The 18744-nt window shown below is 39.4% G+C and overlaps 1 protein-coding gene across 11 annotated transcripts in view; it reads left to right on the top strand.

Moving 5' to 3' along the window:
* Positions 1 to 15432, top strand: part of DDX4 (DEAD-box helicase 4) — a 28669-nt gene extending 13237 nt beyond the window's left edge. For 10 of the 11 annotated variants that reach the window (XM_077936372.1, XM_028748556.2, XM_077936375.1 and 7 more), the window contains 11 exons: positions 527 to 571; positions 1593 to 1735; positions 3275 to 3427; positions 4539 to 4693; positions 6223 to 6352; positions 7105 to 7271; positions 7813 to 7958; positions 9235 to 9334; positions 12318 to 12588; positions 12679 to 12786; positions 14980 to 15432. In XM_077936372.1, the coding sequence (XP_077792498.1) occupies positions 527 to 571; positions 1593 to 1735; positions 3275 to 3427; positions 4539 to 4693; positions 6223 to 6352; positions 7105 to 7271; positions 7813 to 7958; positions 9235 to 9334; positions 12318 to 12588; positions 12679 to 12786; positions 14980 to 15069 (1508 nt within the window). In that variant the 3' untranslated portion in view covers positions 15070 to 15432. Of the gene's footprint in view, positions 1 to 526; positions 572 to 1592; positions 1736 to 3274; positions 3428 to 4538; positions 4694 to 6222; positions 6353 to 7104; positions 7272 to 7812; positions 7959 to 9234; positions 9335 to 10938; positions 10979 to 12317; positions 12589 to 12678; positions 12787 to 14979 lie in introns of those variants that run through there. The other variant, XM_077936376.1, reaches the window with a different exon arrangement.
* The last annotated feature ends 3312 nt before the right edge of the window (positions 15433 to 18744 follow it).

Below are 18744 nucleotides of genomic sequence, written 5' to 3'. Positions count from 1 at the left end.
ATCCCCACCAGGGCCAGGACCTTCTCAGTGATGGCTCCGACCTGGTGGAATTCTCTGTCCCATGAGACCAGTGCCCTGCAGGATTTAACATCCTTCTGCAGGGCCTGTAAGACAGAGCTATTCCGCCTGGCTTTCAATTTGAACTTAGCCTGATCTTTTATTCCCCTTCCTCCCCTCCCCTCCCCTTTTTATGAAGATTACCTGCTCTTGGATCCCACAGCCAATTCTCCCCTGGTCTCCTCGCTGGCCCAAGTAGGACTAATTTAGCCAGCTAGCCCTGGTGATCATCTAATGTTTATTGGATGGATTCCGCCCCCCCCCCATTGATTTTTGAATTCTGAATTTATTGTTATTCACGTTTTATACTGTATTTTATGCTGTTTTTTGTTGCATCAATTAAGTGTTATAAATTTGTCATTAGCCACCCTGGACCTGGTTTTCTGAACCAGGAAGGGCGGTGTATAAATAAAAAATTATTATTATTATTACTGATAGTGTTTTCTTCCAAACGTTCATTTCGCTTAAGGTATGTGGAAATCGGATGGTGATTCAGAAGCAGGTGATGGCGCTGGTACGTTAAATTAGAGCAAATTAAGTGGCAAGAGATATTAAGAAAATTGATCGATTATTGATGTTCATGAACGTAAAGACAGCTCCCACTTTTAACTTTTAAAATACCTAATGGCACATTATGACTGAAATATCTAGAGCATTTCTACCTACCCTTGGGAATAAAAATGAAATGGCTACGATTACATCCAGATGTCACACTTTCAGGTGGCTATTTCTTTTCTTGCTTTTTCACAGAAAAAGGTTTTAAATATAATAGTACTTAAAAATGATAAGTAATATATTTAATTACTTAGTTTTGTGAGTCCATTCTCAAATCACCAATTATTCCCACTCTTTCCTGATAAGTTTTACTATTACAGCCAGTATTCAATACTGTTTCCTTGTCATGCATACATTTAAAATAGTGCATATAATTGGAGATGTATGTATTATAAAAAGAAGAAGACTAGAGTGTACTAGTACATGTTATTATCCATATTGTTTCTTGCCAGAAGCTCATAGGATTCAAGGAATCCACTAGCTATTTTATTTTAGAAAAAAACACAATCTTGATTTTGTCACTAAAGTTTTTTAGTGAGGAAAAAAAATTAATGCAAGTAAAACAATCTGAAAAGCATTGTCACAAAATGATTGTGGTGGTTGTGAAAATGAAGATATGGTTGTGTTGTACGCAAAATGTATGTTACTAGAAATTCTGTGCTCAGATGGTGGCATCCAACTTAATGCTTGTAGACATGTACTGGCACAGTGGGGCTTATCCTTCATCTCCTATCTCCCTGCAGCTCATAATGTGCCCCCAAAATCTGTTCCAGAGTTTGGGAGACACTCTAGAGCAGAGTGTGGGGGTTGAAGGGGGAGAATTGAAACTGGAAGTTGCATTCTGCAAGCAGATTTCCAGTGCACCAAGCAAGCAGACATTGGTGAATGTTGCCCAAAACATAACGAAATGGAGACATTTTGTATAGCTAGCACACTTGCTTCTTAAGGATTAAATCTGACATATACTCTTGTGTTTGCAGGTCCAAAGGTGACCTACGTACCACCACCACCACCAGAAGAAGAAGAAGCCATCTTTGCACATTACCAGACAGGGATAAACTTTGACAAATACGATAACATTCTTGTGGAAGTTTCAGGACATGACCCCCCACCAGCAATACTGGTTAGTGCTGCTGCTTTAAATATTTCTAACAAGTAACTTCGTTAGTCTCAAGAGACTGAACAGTTGTGCAAAGTCACCAAGTTTTGGGTTGTTTGATACCGATCTACTTACTTAAAATATTGGACTATAGTCATAGGCTCACTTGCTGCTTTGACTCCTCAATTCAGCTTGACTTTTGTTTTTTCTTGATCTTAAAGACGTTAGCAGGTCAAGATTTTCTTCTTGAACTCCTTTAGAACTGTAATCCTTTTATCTCATATTAACGTGGAGAAAGTCCATTGTAAGGTACCTTTCAGACTGAATGCTTTTGATTGGTAACAGCTGTACTCACAGTTGATTTTATGTTACAAGGTTAAAAGAAAAGTGATAACTACTAGTGTGTCCTGTGCTATGTTTACAGTTTTCTGCCATCTCATTTTTAAATGCTCAGCGATGCCATATAAAGAAACCACTTTGTGTGTACAGTTCTCTTTTTGATAGACTCTGCAGATTTGAAGAGAAATTTCATGTACCAGCAACCTATTTTCTCCTTTGCTGATTTCAGAAATATAGTGACATAATTGATTTTGTTTTATTTTTAAAAAGTGGATCCGTGCCCTAGTCTGCCCAGCCCCACTTGATCCTATAAGCTTCAAAAATAGTTATACAAAAAGAATCTGTAAGACCTAGAGTGTTAATTAGTTCCTGTAACTGATTAGCTCAACCTACATTTATATTGCTGTCTGGACTGTGTAGATACAAAAGATGCTTAGGGAAGCCCTCAGTAACATACTTTAAATTTATTTTGTTTTATTTATGAATTACATCCTATGAAATGCTTCAAAACATCTGAACAATAAAAACATAAACAAGAAGGCATATGTAAACCGTTTCAAAGCTGATACAGACTGGGATAGACTTTTTCACTGAAAAGGCTTGTTGAAAAAGGGAGGTCTTGAGTAGGCATTGAGATTGCAGCTGTAGTGTGTAACAAGGAGGAGTTCCAAAGAGTTTGTGCTGCCCTGCTAAAGTTCTGCTTCCTACATAATACAGAATGGACCTCCTGGAGAGATGTTATCTGCAGGAGGCCTCCTGTCTTGCAAACTGCAGTGAATGGTTACAGTTTACAAATGCTTTGCTATTTTAAGAAAGAGAATGGATTCATCCAAAAGTCCTTGGTTTAGAGGTATCATTAAGTCTGGCCACCTGCTCAGTTTTGAGGTTGCAGGTTGTGTTAAAAATATAAGAGCACATAAAGAGAGCTAGTGGTAACCCCTAGGTTATGGTACTCTTTCTCCTAGAAAAGATGTTTTTTAGCCTCTGCCTTGCTATTCCAGAGACAGTGCAAAACTTTTGAACTGCCTTTTTATTTTAAAAATATTTCTGTACTTCAAGGACAGTACTTAAGGACCTACTGATTCACTTAATTTCTACTCATTTGTTGCTAGGGATAACAAGAAAATGCTACTTTATGTTCTTTTTGTGCTTTTTTGATTCTAGTATTGATTTGCTTAGCTTTCTCAATTTTATTTGCTTTTAACATGTCCATTCTGTTCTTAGACCTTTGAAGAAGCTAATCTATGTCCAACATTGATGAAGAACATTGCTAGAACTGGATATCTTAAACTTACTCCAGTGCAGAAATACAGTATTCCTATTATAATGGCAGGGCGTGATTTAATGGCATGTGCCCAGACAGGATCTGGAAAAACAGTAAGTATAAAATGATGGATTCTGCTATTTGAGGTGGAGGATTTGAGGCCGCAATAATAATCTGACACTTGGTTTTTAAGCATTTAATTTCCAGGTTATTTACTTTGCCCAGTGGGTGAGTCTGTCTTGGCACTTCAATCCATTCCCAAGATGGACTTGAAGCGGTGATTTCTGAATCACTGGTAGGGATCCATTAATGAACTGTGAGAGTCTTAAATGGTGGGTCAACAAAAATAAGTTCTCTGTGAATGTTACGTTTGGGTCCCAACCAAAATCCCATTTTGGTTTTGTCTTTGAAAAACATATTTTTGAAGTGCCTATAACTCATCTTAATTTATATTATGAAAACCTATTAGAAAAAAGTTCGCTTCGTACAAACATAGGAAAATATGTGTCACTCTCTAGAAATACTAGAAACTATATTCATTGTGAAAAGAGTTGCTTTCACTTAATAAACACTTCATCAGGCTAAACTGGGTTTTTCCTACTTTAAGCATGTTACAGATAGCATTAAAAAATACATAATGGACAGTATTCAGTTGGGTGCCTTGCTTGGGCACATAGCACTTACTGGTACTCTTACCCTCTGCTTCCCTCCCAAAATCTGTTCTGGAGCTTTAGGAGAAGGAAAATAAGGGGGAATCCTGTCATGTCCACTGGTGCAATGGTTCATATTTCCCAGTACAGGTGCTCTGTGAATATCTTAATTTGTTGTCAAAATGTGCATATTTGGTATACTGGTTGAATATTTTAATACATCTCCTTTGCTGCTGCTGCCTTTAGGTCTATACTTTAGTTCCATCTGAAGTGAATAAACAGCCTTATCTTTTGGCGTATTAGTGTATTGTGCTTTGATCTACTCATTATGGGACTTGGAACAAAGATTCAAGCAAGAATTATCCTAAATTTGCCTCTCAGAAATGTATTTATTTATTGATAGGAAGGAGGGAAAAGAAAGATGATGGACCATAGTCACCTAGTTATTTTTGAACGTGTTCTGCTAATTTTCCTTTCTGTGGGCTTCTTTACACTGAGATTAGAGAACACATCCTGGGGTTTTCCTTTTTTGGGGGGTGAGAAACTTGTCAACTATAATATATTTGCCCTTTAGGCAGCTTTTCTTATACCAATTTTGGCTCATATGATGCGTGATGGAGTTACTGCCACTCAGTTTGAACAACAGCAACAACCAGAATGTATAATTGTAGCTCCAACTAGAGAACTGATAAACCAGATCTTTCTGGAATCAAGAAAATTTGCACATGGGTAAGTGTTTGAACAAGCTAAATCTCAAAGATAGTAGTGTGTGTTTAGTAAGTGAATTTTGGTTGTAAAAGTGCTGTTTGTGTAATTAAGGAACCCCTGCAAAGTTGGTGTGGTGAAATGTGAACCTGTTTGGTGAAGCAAATTGCCAAATGTATTCTGACTTTTATTACTCTGACATGAGCAAAATGCTTGCTTCATAAATACGTATACTGTACTGAAAAGGGGAATTTGATGATAAACATGTGAGGGCAAAAACCAGAGGGGGAGGTAGGTGGGCCGGTTGGCATAGGCCCATGATTTTGAGGAGGCCTACTCCCGAGTACCCCTGGTAGAGGCAATGGGGTGGGGGCTTTGGTTAAATGGGACCTACATTTCCCATTTAGCCTGGGCCTGTTACCAGATTTGCATGACTCTGAATATGTTCTTGAAGATTAAACATCATAGTGAATAGCTTCCACAAGCTGCATGTTAAATGATGGATCTGACCTTATAAGAATGCACTTACTAGGCCTGTTTGCATTGGTCTATGGAAGGCAATGTAAACACCTGAAACTTCTCATCAGAAATAAAGTAGTATTGAAAGCATTGAGGCATGATCTGTAGGAAAGTCATGGTCTGTTTTATTGCAGATATATGCTGATGCATACTGCTCATTCGTGGAACCCTCCTCTGGTATTTCATAAGAGAAAAACAAAGCAGAGCATTGGCTTAGCATTGATGTGCACACCAGAGCTTGTGGTTTGTTTCTCCCAAACAAACCACAGGTGACCCCACAGCAGCTACATCATACTGATGTGTAAAAGTAATAACCATTCAGGAACTCTTAATTCATACCTTTAGGGAATTGAGTTGGAGAGAAGTATACTGACTCCGGTATAAATTAATATTGGATATCTTTAGATATCCCAGATTCAATTCCTATATAGCCGAACCCCTGTTCTATAAGCAGTACTTAAAATGGTTAACATCTTATTAGAGTGACAGTGTTATCTTTACCATGCAATATATCTTAATGCTCTTCTGGAATTCAGTCTTGAGGGAACAGCTATTGTGTTGTATTTTCTTATATTTGTTTTTTCAGAAATGATTCAACAGTCTCTGTTAAAATTGAATAGTGTTCAAATATTGATAGCTATGTTTTTAAGAGTAAATAGCCTACTTGATTCCAAAATCAGATTAGCAAAATGCTTTTTGCAAATTCTGGGGGAGTTTAAAATGTGATCATGTAACTTTGGGTTCAACCCATCAAACACTCCTGCAGTACAGTCTCCATGCATTTTCAGTGAGTTTTCCTCATCATGTGGAATTCAAGCCCTGTTAAAATGCACAAAGGGCATGTGGTTGTTCAGTGGATTTTATATTTGATATATTAAATTTGTAGTACAGGAGATAACACTTAATATAAAATAAAAAGAAGATAATGCAGCTTTGTTAAGGCGTTATGTCAATATGTAAGTGGGTATTGAGACATTGAAATGTGTTCACTATTATCACTAAATGAGAAATGCAATATATTTTCTTGTGCCTAGAACTTGTATAAGACCAGTTGTGACTTACGGAGGAACACAAACAGGTCATTCACTTCGTCAGATAATGCAAGGTTGTAATATATTGTGTGCTACCCCTGGAAGGCTTTTGGATTTCATAGGCAGAGAAAAGGTGAGATCTGTGTGCTAATTTCCCCCCCCCCCCCATAAATTGAAGTGTTTTCTCATTACAACAAATATTGATAATCCACTATATAATTAAAAAAACCGGGGAACCATCAACTAAGTATTATGGAAATACATTTTAATTGCCTTTATGGCACTGGTTTACTACAAGCGCTCAGACATAGACACAAAACAAATATAAAATATTTTGTTAAGGGTGGCCTAGCACTGACCTAGGCAGAAGAACAAGTGCTGTGCTTTTACTGTATTACATTACTAAATTATCTATGTTGGCAATGTACAGTATACAGATGCTGTTTGCAACTCAGTTACCTGTGATAAAATAAAATGCTTACCAAGGTTGCTGCTGAAATGTGCATGTGTTAGCTGTAATCTCTTGAGTCAATGTGCTGTTGCAGAAGCACCTGCTGTCGTAGAACTCTAGTGGAGTAACTAGTGGAGTTTTCTGTGGGTAACACTGATGTAGCTGTACTGTGTGTGAAGTGAACCAGTTCTTGTCTAAATGTAGCAGCCTGACACCTGGAATCTACTGCTGCCGCTAGGTGGCAACCATGTTGTAGAAGTTAATGTATACTTTCATCTGGAGTTTAATTATGCTGAGCATTATAGCAAAGGGAGTAGGATGAAAAGCGTTGCAGATGTGTTTTTTTAATACTGTACCATGTTAAGTTTGTATAGCTGTCACATACAATGGAAGTCAGTTTTCTTCATTTTTGGGTTAACTTTAAATTTCTTTAGATTGGGCTGAGGAAGCTACAATATTTGGTGTTAGATGAAGCAGATCGTATGCTGGATATGGGATTTGGCCCAGATATGAAGAAATTAATTTCATCTCCAGGCATGCCATCAAAGGAAAACCGCCAAACACTAATGTTTAGTGCCACTTTCCCTGAAGAAATCCAGAGGTATGTTCAGTGGCAGAGCTTCATGCTCCAGCACTGGGGGGTGGAGCACCTGGCGGTGGGGGCAGCCGCAATGGCACCCTACTGGGATTGCACTGCTGGGGGCAGTGCGCTCCCCCCGCGCTCCTCTGCCTCTGCCAGTGGGTATGTTCTTTTTAAAAACATGAATCCTAAATTTTAAATCACTAATAAGAGTGAGAACATTTCAACATGAGTTTTTCCAAAAGGTCCACACCTGCACATTTAATACGAGAGGCATTTATTTATCTGACTGTTACACATATGAAGAGTCACTGTCAATTGTGCAGGTTGCTTATGTTTTGGAACACAGTATTGGAAAATGCATGCACTATATATAATATGAACATATGAATAGGTTTTGTAGAACTAGCTGACTGATAGTTAACTTCTGCTTTCTTGCATATACACTTCTTGCATATACACTTTCTTGCATATACACCTTACTATCCAAGCTATTTCTCTTGATTCTCCTCAACTTAACTGTTACTTCCAAGTTAACTTGATTTATTTGTTCATTTTAAAGGCTAGCTGGAGAATTCTTGAAGGCAGAGTACTTATTTGTTGTTGTTGGACAAGTAGGTGGAGCCTGCAGTGATGTTCAGCAGACAATACTTAAAGTGAATCAGTATGACAAGAGAGAGAAGCTTGTTGAGATTCTCAATGGCACAGGTAACTACCATGTAACTGGTCTCTTCTCTTAGAAAGATAATGAAATGTAACCAATTGACACAGAATTTTGTTACACTTATAAGGATAGCCTGCTTGTTGGTCAAACCAAACTTTTTTGGACCAGTGTGAAATCAGGGCTAAAAGTATAAATTTTCCTATTCATCAGTAAAATAACTTATTTTTATTTGGAATAACTTATTTTTATTTGGAATAGATTTGTGCAAGTTGTATCCTTCTCCCTAAAATACTTAGGAATCTGAAATGCTATGTATGGAAAACTATTAATTGGAGTATGTCTAATGTTGGATACAACTCTATGAGAGCAGAACCATGAGCTATAAACCTTTATTTATGGATTGTAGTTTTTTTAAAAAGTGCAATGTTGCTTAATCCAGATTGCTGTATTTAGGAAGTTAACGAGAGAGGTGTTTTAATTTTCAAATTGGCCTTGGGTTTTAGGGTTTCGCAACACCTTGATCTCAGACAAAAATATTGTCCTTTCCTTAAATACTGCCAGTCATTCTAATATCCATTCTCTGTTTGTCTAGCTATTACAGAATTACTTGGAAGTGCAATTTGGAATTTTGTATTTTTTTCCTATGCTTTTATTTGACTTTATACTGGTTAACGTTTAAGATTGTTGCTGTGTGTCCCTTAAAACCTATTTGTATAGGCTACAAGTCTTGCTTTTGCATCTTACCATGTCTAGTAGTTACTGTCTGAAGATTTCAGAGGCAGCATGCTTCTCAGTACTAGTTGCTGGGGAGCCAGAACAGGAGAGAGTGAGAGTGTATGTGCCTTCATGGATTGCTTGGCTTCCCAGAGTAATCTGGTTGGCCTCTGTGAGATGCTGGACTAGATGGACCCTTAACCAGATCCAGCTGGACTTTCCTTAATATAGTATGGTGGGAATTACTAGAAACTACTGGCTTCATTCCAAGCATACTCTGTGCTAAATGGTAGAAAGTTATATGGTGAAGTACTATTAATAACTGTTACTCATAAAATGCCTAAAATTACTAAACATTCTCCAGAAAGCTAAAAATAAAGCAGTCCTCTCAATCTGAAGCTAAAGATGATATTTTAAGGAGGGTTACTTGAGAAAAGCTGGGATGAGTAAATGGTAGCTTAACGTAAAATACTGAAAAGCAAAGAAACTAGATTTTTAACAATCTTACTAATATGGGCATCAGAATTACTACTGGCACTTGAAAACTATTAATTTACTATTTTATTTGAATAGATATATCTTAACATTATGTCTGCCTTTGTAAAGGTGATAAGCGAACCATGGTGTTTGTGGAAACTAAGAAAAAAGCAGACTTTATTGCAACATTCCTTTGCCAAGAAAACATAGCAACAACAAGTATTCATGGGTAAGTATATATTCATAGTAAATCATGATTCAATTACTTTTAAAGCACCCTATAAGCTGGTGACCTTCAAATAGCTAACTGCATTGATTTTTTTAAAAAGAGAGAGAGAGAGAGAAAGTTCTTTCCTTCCATGGGGGCAAGATGGTTCTTTACTTGCCCCATTATATGGTATGTCTGTTCTTAATTATCCTAACCATCAATTTGCCCTTTTCATTGCCTGCAGTGTATATTACTTTGCCCTTATTTTCAATCTATCCTACCATTCTTTAGTAAGGAGATGCCAGTTCAGTATAGCCTCAGCACACTATATAAAAGTATTGGTTTCAGAAGTATGCTGTCTTAATGAAGTAGCAGCATGTCTTTATTGCACTTGAGGTAGCTTTTTTATGTTCAGGAGGGGCTTTGTAAGGTATGAGACTGGTGGCTTCAGCTTATTTGGAATAGTGTTCTTTCTCAGCTTCACGGTAAACATACGAGGATATATTTATCAGTACAACTAGTGTGCTATTCCATACAATAAAAAGGTATCCTGACATATCATTTCTTTGTCAATTCTAAAGTGGTCTTTTTCAAACACAGAAAAACATTCAGGCATTGTTTCAAACATCTGGGCTTGCATAACTTGGTAAGTGCACCATTCCATAGTAGGATGCAATGCAGAATTTTCTTTGTATCTAGATGACTTGAAAACTGCATTTGCACCTTGTACCATACCATGGTTTATTGGAGTGTGCTCATCCATAGCTGTCAACCTTCCCTTTTTTTGTGGGAAATTCCCTTATTCCAACTCCGTTTCCTGCTGCTATCCCGGATTGTTAGACATCCTGTAGACTGTCCCTGGGACAGGTGAGGCTGCTGATCCCTTATTTTCAAGGCTGCTGATCCCTTATTTTCAAATCTGAAAGTTGACAGCTATGTGCTCAAAACCCTGAGCAAAAAAAGTCTGACGTGCACACTTCCACTTCCTCCCATTCAGTAAGGAGAAGGGCTTCTGATATTATTTTTACTTTTTAAGTAATTTAGCTTAGAATTATGCTCCCATCAGAGGTGCTTGTTTAAAACAAGCTCCATGCCATGAGTTACGGAACTGTCATCTCTGGTTTGAACATAATACTGAAATGAGTTTCTTTAAAGTGAAACTTATTTCAGCAGTATGCCACCTCCTGGTTGTGGAAGGGGAGGGAAGCTAGTTAAGGCTCATCCATATAGCACCATATCATAAGTCATTGGTACATGTGACATGGATAGAATGCCTCGCTTAATCAAATATTGTTGGAGTGGATGTCACACTGTGGGTACAATTCTCCTTTTCTCCTATGTGAAAGACTTGCTCTGAGGAGGTTTTGCTTCCCCCTACCCGCAAAAAAATGGATATAGAGTAGACACAGATTGCAAAAGCAAACCCAAGAACAAACCCTGAATGTTTGCCAAGAGTGTTGGCCAAACTTCTATGGGTATTATGTACCAAACCAGCCCAAAGACGCAAAGGAAATCTTTTCAACAGTACATAGGCTAGAGCACATGACACAAGCAACTTACACAAGGTATCTTCTTTACAACTGTTTGTTTTCCTGTTTCTCTCCCTATTGCTTTCAACATTTTAGATTGCAGTCGGATCTGGACTTTTAACTCTATGGTCTTTATACTAATCCAAACCTACGTTCTCAGTTGGTTTCATTTCTTTCTTCCTGAATTTACTTCCTGTTTTATTTTGGATGTATGGCTACTTCCCATGCATAAAGGTTGGTAGCAAAAGACTTGTTAAACAGTTGTGCATGCCTGTTTTTCTTGTAAGGCAACATTGCCACAAGTGGACAAGCAACAGTGGGTTGTGCTGTATCTGAGCAGAAACTCAAAAGCGTGGCATGATACTGGACTTCAGCTGCTTTTTTACAATGTACTCTTTGCTCCCAGCTTGGTACACGAAGCAAAATCACCAGCAGGTTACATGCATATTAATACACATTTACCACTTTCAAACCTAGTGGAGGTTCATACACTTTTGAGCTTGGAAAAGGGTAGGTGTCCCCCCCCCCCCCCCGATAATGTTTTTAGCTTCTCCAAAATTCTAAAAGTAGTGAGGTTCTTGCTGCCCTGAATATTTCCAGTTGTTTGACAGAGAGCTTGACAGAGAGGAGTGCCACAGCTCCCCACCCAATTTGAAGCTAGTGAAGAGTCTGGAGGATTGCTCTTGTACCCAAAGGCCTCCAAAGCATCAGAGAATACGTAGGGATGTTTAGAGTATAAATCTTGGCTGGTCTCTGAATTGAAGTGATTATGATCTTCTAAATGGTTTTAACTTTTATTTTATTTGTGTATTTTGATACAAAGTCAATAAAACATTGTTTTTTGAAAGATGAGATATGCTTTTGTTTAATTAAATAACTATTGTACATTATTAATAACTGTCAATATGTTTATGGTAACTACAGCTGAAGAGTAAGTTTCATGTACTTGTTTCCCAGCCTCTTACAAGCTGGAACTTACCATATAGAGGATTCTAAAAGTTGGAATAAATATTTCATGGAATGACTTTTGAAGTAGTCATGATATGAGCTGATAGACACTCTTTAGATTTTTCCTCTTTTCATATACTGCTTTATTTCCCTGAGCTCTGTAGAAACACACAACTATTTGAGACAAGAATTATACTTTATGATAAACAGTAAGAAATGCCCCCCCAAAGCCATTAGCTGTAAAGTTTTGTAATAATAAAATTGTAATAGAATATATGTTAACTTATGCTCAGAACAAATGAAATGTGTTTTGCCATGCCGTATATGCTGTTAACTTTGAATGACCCTAAATATCTGCAAAGTTGGTCTCTCCTGCCATTTATCATTACATATTAGCTTTTAGTTACATGTTTAACTTGGCAAATATGCATTTGAATAAGAATATTCCTGGTGTTGTTTGCTTGTGTATTAGAATCGCTGAACTTCACTCACGTTTGAAAGAGATGTAATTATTTTTCTATTTACAGTGATCGGGAACAGAGAGAGCGAGAAGAAGCTCTTTATTATTTTCGTTCTGGAAAATGCCCTGTTCTTGTTGCTACATCAGTGGCAGCAAGAGGTCTGGATATTGAAAACGTTCAACATGTCATAAATTTTGATCTACCTTCCACAATTGATGAGTATGTTCATAGGATTGGACGAACTGGGCGTTGTGGTAATATTGGCAAAGCAACTTCTTTCTTTGATGCTAATTCAGACAGTCCTATTGCACAGCCTCTGGTCAAAGTACTTGCAGATGTAAGTTTTTTGTTCTGGAAATTTGCTTTTATTATTACTACTAAACTGAAAGTCACAAAACAAATGACACACTATCACATTTCTTTGAAGGCTCAGCAAGAAGTGCCAGTGTGGCTAGAAGAGATTGCTTGTACTTCTGGTGGAATTGGTTTTAGCAGTCCAAGGGGAAACATGTTTGCATCTGTTGACTCTCGAAAGGTAAATCTTAAGCAGAACCACTGATAATGATTGATCCGAAAACTTTATTTTGGATAATGGGTAATCTTGAAAGTTTTTAGAGTCTTGAAGAACACTTTTAAACAAGCTGCTCTCTGAAGCACCTCAGCCCCCTCTCCCCATTTTAACTTCTCACTCCAGGAAGCTTTAATAAAAAGGGGGAGGGGGAGTGCTTCAGGGAGCAGTTTACCCAGCCACTCTCTGCAGCACCACCTTTGTTAAAGGTAGCCCCAGGGAGGTTTGATGGTGAGTGGGAGGTGTATCAGAGAGCCAAACTGCTCTCTGAAGGGCCCCTCTGTTAAAGGTTGCTTCAGCTGCTGCACAAGTAAGTGGTGCTTCCTAGAAAAGAGGGAAAACAGGAAAGCCCATCCTTTCAAAAACTTGCTTTTTTATCCCCCCTGAGAGCTGCATTCAGCAAACCTGAGCCAAGTTTAACCCCTGCTCAGCATGTGCTTCCAGGGGGTGGGGGGAAATAACCCATTTTCCAAGGACCAGCCTTCCTTAAGCGATTCTTCTACCCCGGGGATGCAGGAGGAAAAGACATTGTTTGCTTTCTCTGCAGACACCTCTTCCCAGGGAATATGCATATGCAGCAAAAGCAAGCAGACAGTGCTTTTCTGCGGTTTCCTGTGAGGTTAGAAGCAATCCACTGTTACCACTTCAGGTTCTAGATCAGGGGTGGGTGGGAGCTCATCACATTTGCCAGAGTGGGGCAGGGGCTCAGGGGTTTTCTGTATACAGATGCTATTTTCTCATGGCTCTGGTTTAATAATGTAAGTTTAAACAAGGTACTCGCTTGCGTAGAGATGCTAAAACTAGCAGTGGGAACGGGAATTAACTCCCTTTAATGTGGTGTTAAAAACTAGTTTTGTGTTAAGATTTCTCTGTGGCAGCTACCGCAGAAAGCCTGTGTTGCCAGTTTTCAATCTCTCAGCAGTAATGTAATATCTTGAGTGGAGCATAGAGAGCCTTCATATTGTTACAGGACTCTCTTGGTGATATGATATGAGCACTCTGTGCAATGGCAACAGTCCATAGGTTCAGGTTCTCTATAGACATAAACATGCTGCAGTTACATCAGTCAAGAGGGTAACAAGTATTTGCAAGTATAGTAAGTAAATTTGTATCTGACAACTTACCAAATGAAAGTATCAATGGTATTGGTATTGGTTGAGTTGTGACATAGTTTGTCATTTTCTTAGGGCTGTTGTGCACAAGACCAGTTTGTAATGTAGTATATCTCTGAATACAGATTAAACAGATAAATTCTGATCATCATAATTTATTATTATTTATATCCCGCCCATCTGGCTGAGTTTCCCCAGCCACTCTGGGCGGCTCCCAATTGAGTGTTAAAAACAATACAGCATTAAATATTACAAACTTCCCTAAACAGGGTGGCCTTCAGATGTCTTTTAAAAATAGGATAGCTGCTTATTTCCTTGACATCTGATAGGAGGGCATTCCACAGGGTGGGCGCCACTACCGAGAAGGCCCTCTGGTTCCCTGTAACCTCGGTTCTCGCAATGAGGGAACCGCCAGAAGGCCCTCGGCGCTGGATCTCAGTGTCTGGGCTGAACGATGGGGAAGGAGACTCCTTCAGGTATACAGGACCAAGGCTGTTTAAAGCTTTAAAGGTCAGCACCAACACTTTGAATTGTGCTTGGAAATGTACTGGGAGCCAATGCAGATCTCTCAGGACTGGTGTTATATGGCCCCGGCGGCCACTCCCAGTCACCAGTCTAGCTGCCACATTCTGGATTAATTGCAGTTTCCGGGTCACCTTCAAAGGTAGCCCCATGTAGAGCGCATTGCAGTAGTACAAGCAGGAGATAACTAGAGCATGCACCACTCTGGCGAGACTGCGTCCCAGAAGGAGCTGGTAGACAGCCGCCCTGGACACAGAATTAAACTGCACCTCCATGGACGCAAGTCCAAAATGACTCCTAGGCTGCGCACCTGGTCCTTCAGGTCCTTCAGACCACAAATGTGGAAGTGAACTATAGAGCTCATTTATTTCAGAATATTTGGTGTTCAGTACTGATGGCTATAGGTTTTCTGATCTCTGGGCAGCCAGAATATGGCAGGTACTTCAAGAAGAAAAGTAATCCTGTTGCATACCTTCTCATTGCAATATATAGTTTTGAAAATCTGCTCAACTTTGATTTAATGTAGGTTTACCATGGCAAAGAGAATCACCACAGTGGAGGAGGTGGAGGATTTACAGCATCAAATATAAGTGCACCTGATGAGTCATGGGATTGAGGCTACCATCTCATGGAACAACGTTCTTAATTTACCATGCTAAATCTTCCGAACAAGATGGTTATGTGTGAAACTGGCTGGTTTCTAAACACATTTATTTTATTAAATCCCTGTGATTTCAGTGCGACTTGCTTCTAAGTAAATGTGCTTAGGATTGTGACTTTAAAATGTTCAAGAAATTGTTAATGTTCTGCTCCCTGTTGTTCAGGAAAGGTGATTGGGATAAGCATACAGGAGTTTTAATTTGTTTTTGAATTACTTATTTTACTGATCTGTTCAATGGTTGTGTGAAATAACACCAGTTTGCCACGAGGAACTGTTGTAAATTATTGTAAAAACACTAAATAAAAACTTAGGATCATGTTCTGTGCAGTACATAATAATCACACCGCCCTGTGCTTTTTGACATTCAGGTATTAAGGGAAGGAGAAAGCTTAACAATTCCTGCTTTTCCCTAATTCCCTCAAACCTTTCAAAAAATATTACCATCATGGCTTGTATGATGGTTACAAATTGACTGCAAACAATATTCATGATCAAAGTGGACTTTTGTACATTGGTGTCAATGTTGGCAATACACCCTGTATTTTCTGTTCTCCCCTGCTGCACAGTGTTCTTTTCGCCCTCTTACATTGAAAGTACATTGGAATTAAAACTTTCATCTAGTACTGTACACAACTGCAGCTGCTACTGTGCAGGCATTTCCTTTTGATGACACTGCAAATACACATCACCCTGTTTCCTTAGCAGATTGAGCTGGTGCCCAGGACAAAAGTTTCACAAAACATGTATGGTTTTGTCACACTTGGATGTGAGAACATACAGGTGAGCTTGACAAAGATTTTGACATTTTCAGTAATTGTATCTAATCAAAAATACATAAGTACAGCCTGAAAGTGCATTGGTGACACTTTCAGCAGCAAACACTCTGACCATGATTGAGGATGTGAAAAAAGAAACTTGCTTGAAATTCAGTAATGGTCAGAGTGGCTGTAAGCTGCAGTTAAGTTCAGTTCTTGATGTTCACCCATTTTTCTTTGATACTCATAAAACTAGTTACACAAATAAAGCAGAATGATGTGTCAATAGTTGCATTTTGCAGTAACACCCCCCCCCCAATGAATGAGTTGCAACTGTTGATATAATAATAGATTGGATTAAGTACAACTTTGATTTCCTTTTTTAACATTTGGAAGAACCCCTAGGACTAGCATGTAGCATTTAGACAAATTGTTTTTCTTCCGCTGTTGGTTACTCACCGCCCCACGTATGGGTCCCTGGAAAGTTTCTCAGTCCCTGCCATGGAAAAGCAGCCCTTTTCTCCAGAGATAATGTGATAACCATGATTTATGGCTTGGCTGTCATTAATCACCACATAATTATCTCTGCTGATGAGCTGTCAAGAGGGAACTTCTAGCCCGCCATGATTCCTCCCCAGACGGCTGTTGGTATTTCTTGGCCCAAATCATTTCCCCACTTTAATTTACAGGGGAGCAGGTGCTGTTCAAGTGCCTTCAGAGAGCAGCACCAAACACTCCTACTCAACCACCTGGCCTTTCCTATAGTCTGCTTGGTTGCATGTAGTCATGTCTAGGACCTTTTTCTGAAATTATGCAGTTTACTTGGTATCTTAGGGAAACCTTTTTACCATCCAAGGTTCTTATAGGAAACACTGCAAGCTAAGGTACGATTGCTCATTTTAAAAATACAGAAGCAAACAATTGAATTCCTTCTGTTTTCCCTTGCGCTCAAGGAAATACAGCTTGCTTTCCTGAATTGCAGCAAAGCATCCATACAGTTAGCACAGTCAACATTGAAGTTTTCCTGAGCGCAAATCTCGGTGGAATGAACAAATGTTAACCTCGTGTAAGATGCTTGTGCAAGCCTGTAAATTGCATAGTAATTCACTTCATATCCATTAGTCATTTTATGCACCCCAGTACTATTGTGAGGGCCATTATGAAAGTTGTAAGAACTACATAAAATAAATTAGCCCTTCAGAACTTATTCAGAAGATACTAAAATCAGAGAAAACCAATAAAGTAACCATAGGAGCCAACTCCTAAGGGCCAAGGTCCCTTCATCCCAGCTGAAATATGTGAGGGGGCTGCCAGCCAAAAGTTGATCGGCATTGCCATTCGGATGGGGTTCATGTGCCATGTCTTGTGCTTGATTATGTGGGGTGGGCCTCCCCCCCCCCCCCAATATTCAAGTTGGCATCCCTGAATATAACTAAATTTCTCACACAATAATATGTTTAAGTTCTTGGCTGAGCAGTGCCCTGTCTCTGAAAAGCATCTCTTTATAAAGAAATGAACTTCTTTGTGCTCTAAAAAAATAGGTGGATGTGGCTCTTCACACTTATTATTATTTCAGGCTGGTGCAAAAGACAACTGTCTTTCCCCTCACAGTAAAAATACAATAATAACTAAGAATTTGAGGTCCTTTCATGTGTCCTGTGGTTGCCTCGCTTGGCCCAATAGTAAGACTATCCCTCAGGGGACTTTCACAAGAAGGACTTTCAGGACTGTTTTCACAAGAAGCAACATAGCAATTTTGTTACGGATGAATTTCTCTCTCTGAAAGAACATGACAGCAAAAAGCCGTAAATAACGCCTCAGTCGCATCATTCACCTCTTTAGACGACCATGATTTATTAGGGGGAAAGTCTTCACAGCATATTTAAAAATAGACATATAATACAATAGAAGCACATTCACCAAAAACCAAACAAGGCTGTGCAATTAATGTTTTTATAAACTCCCAAAACGGGAAGGCAACATCATTTATAAGTCCACCAAGACTTAATTGGCATGCCCTCTGTAGTCAGGAGTTCAGTCTATGTGGCATTCCACTCCATTTTGTCTGAGGTAATGGGCACAACTCTTACTTTATAACAAAATAATTCCACACCTGCACATGTGGTGGTGTTCCTCGCTCCCTCTCCTTAAGTAGATACACTTTTAGTCGCAATGCATTCTAGCCCATCTTTTCATCTCCTCGAAAAAAGGACATTATGGGGGGGGGAGCAGAACCTCAGTTCATTGAGTACATTTTAATGCTTTTCAGTCATTTCAGCCGGGCTCCGCGTGGGTTAGAACTGGAAGTCTCCGCAACTATTCTCCCAGTTTGGAGGCCGATGAGGCCCACCTAGAGGGAGAGAAGGAACATGGTGGGTGGGGAAGACATATAAAGCTCGGCCTCAGCCTCTGGCAGAGACCACGTGGCAGGCTGCTGTAGCTTGAGGAGGTAGGGGAGCCCCAGGAGCAGTGAGTGGACTGTGCCCCGAGGTTTCCCCCTCTTCACACACTCCTTTCCCTGGCTCGACTGACCCTTCCCTGCCTTGCTTCTAGGCAGTTGTTGCAACCGAAAAGATGCTCCTCTCGCTTCCCTTTCTTCCTTTCCTGCAGGAGCCAGTGTGGTGTAGTGGTTAAGAGCGGTAGTATCGTAATCTGGGGAACCGGGTTCACGTCTCCACTCCTCCACATGCAGCTGCTGGGTGACCTTGGGCCAGTCACACTTCTGTGAAGTCTCTCAGCCCCACTCACCTCACAGAGTGTTTGTTGTGGGGGAGGAAGGGAAAGGAGATTGTTAGCCGCTTTGAGACTCCTGAAGGGGAGTGAAAGGCGGGATATCAAATCCAAACTCTTCTTCTTCATCATCTTTTATTGCACA

Source organism: Podarcis muralis, chromosome 11 (genome assembly GCF_964188315.1).
Source record: "Podarcis muralis chromosome 11, rPodMur119.hap1.1, whole genome shotgun sequence".
Classification (NCBI taxonomy): Eukaryota; Metazoa; Chordata; class Lepidosauria; order Squamata; family Lacertidae; genus Podarcis; species Podarcis muralis.
This window is presented reverse-complemented; position numbering and strand designations above follow the sequence as displayed.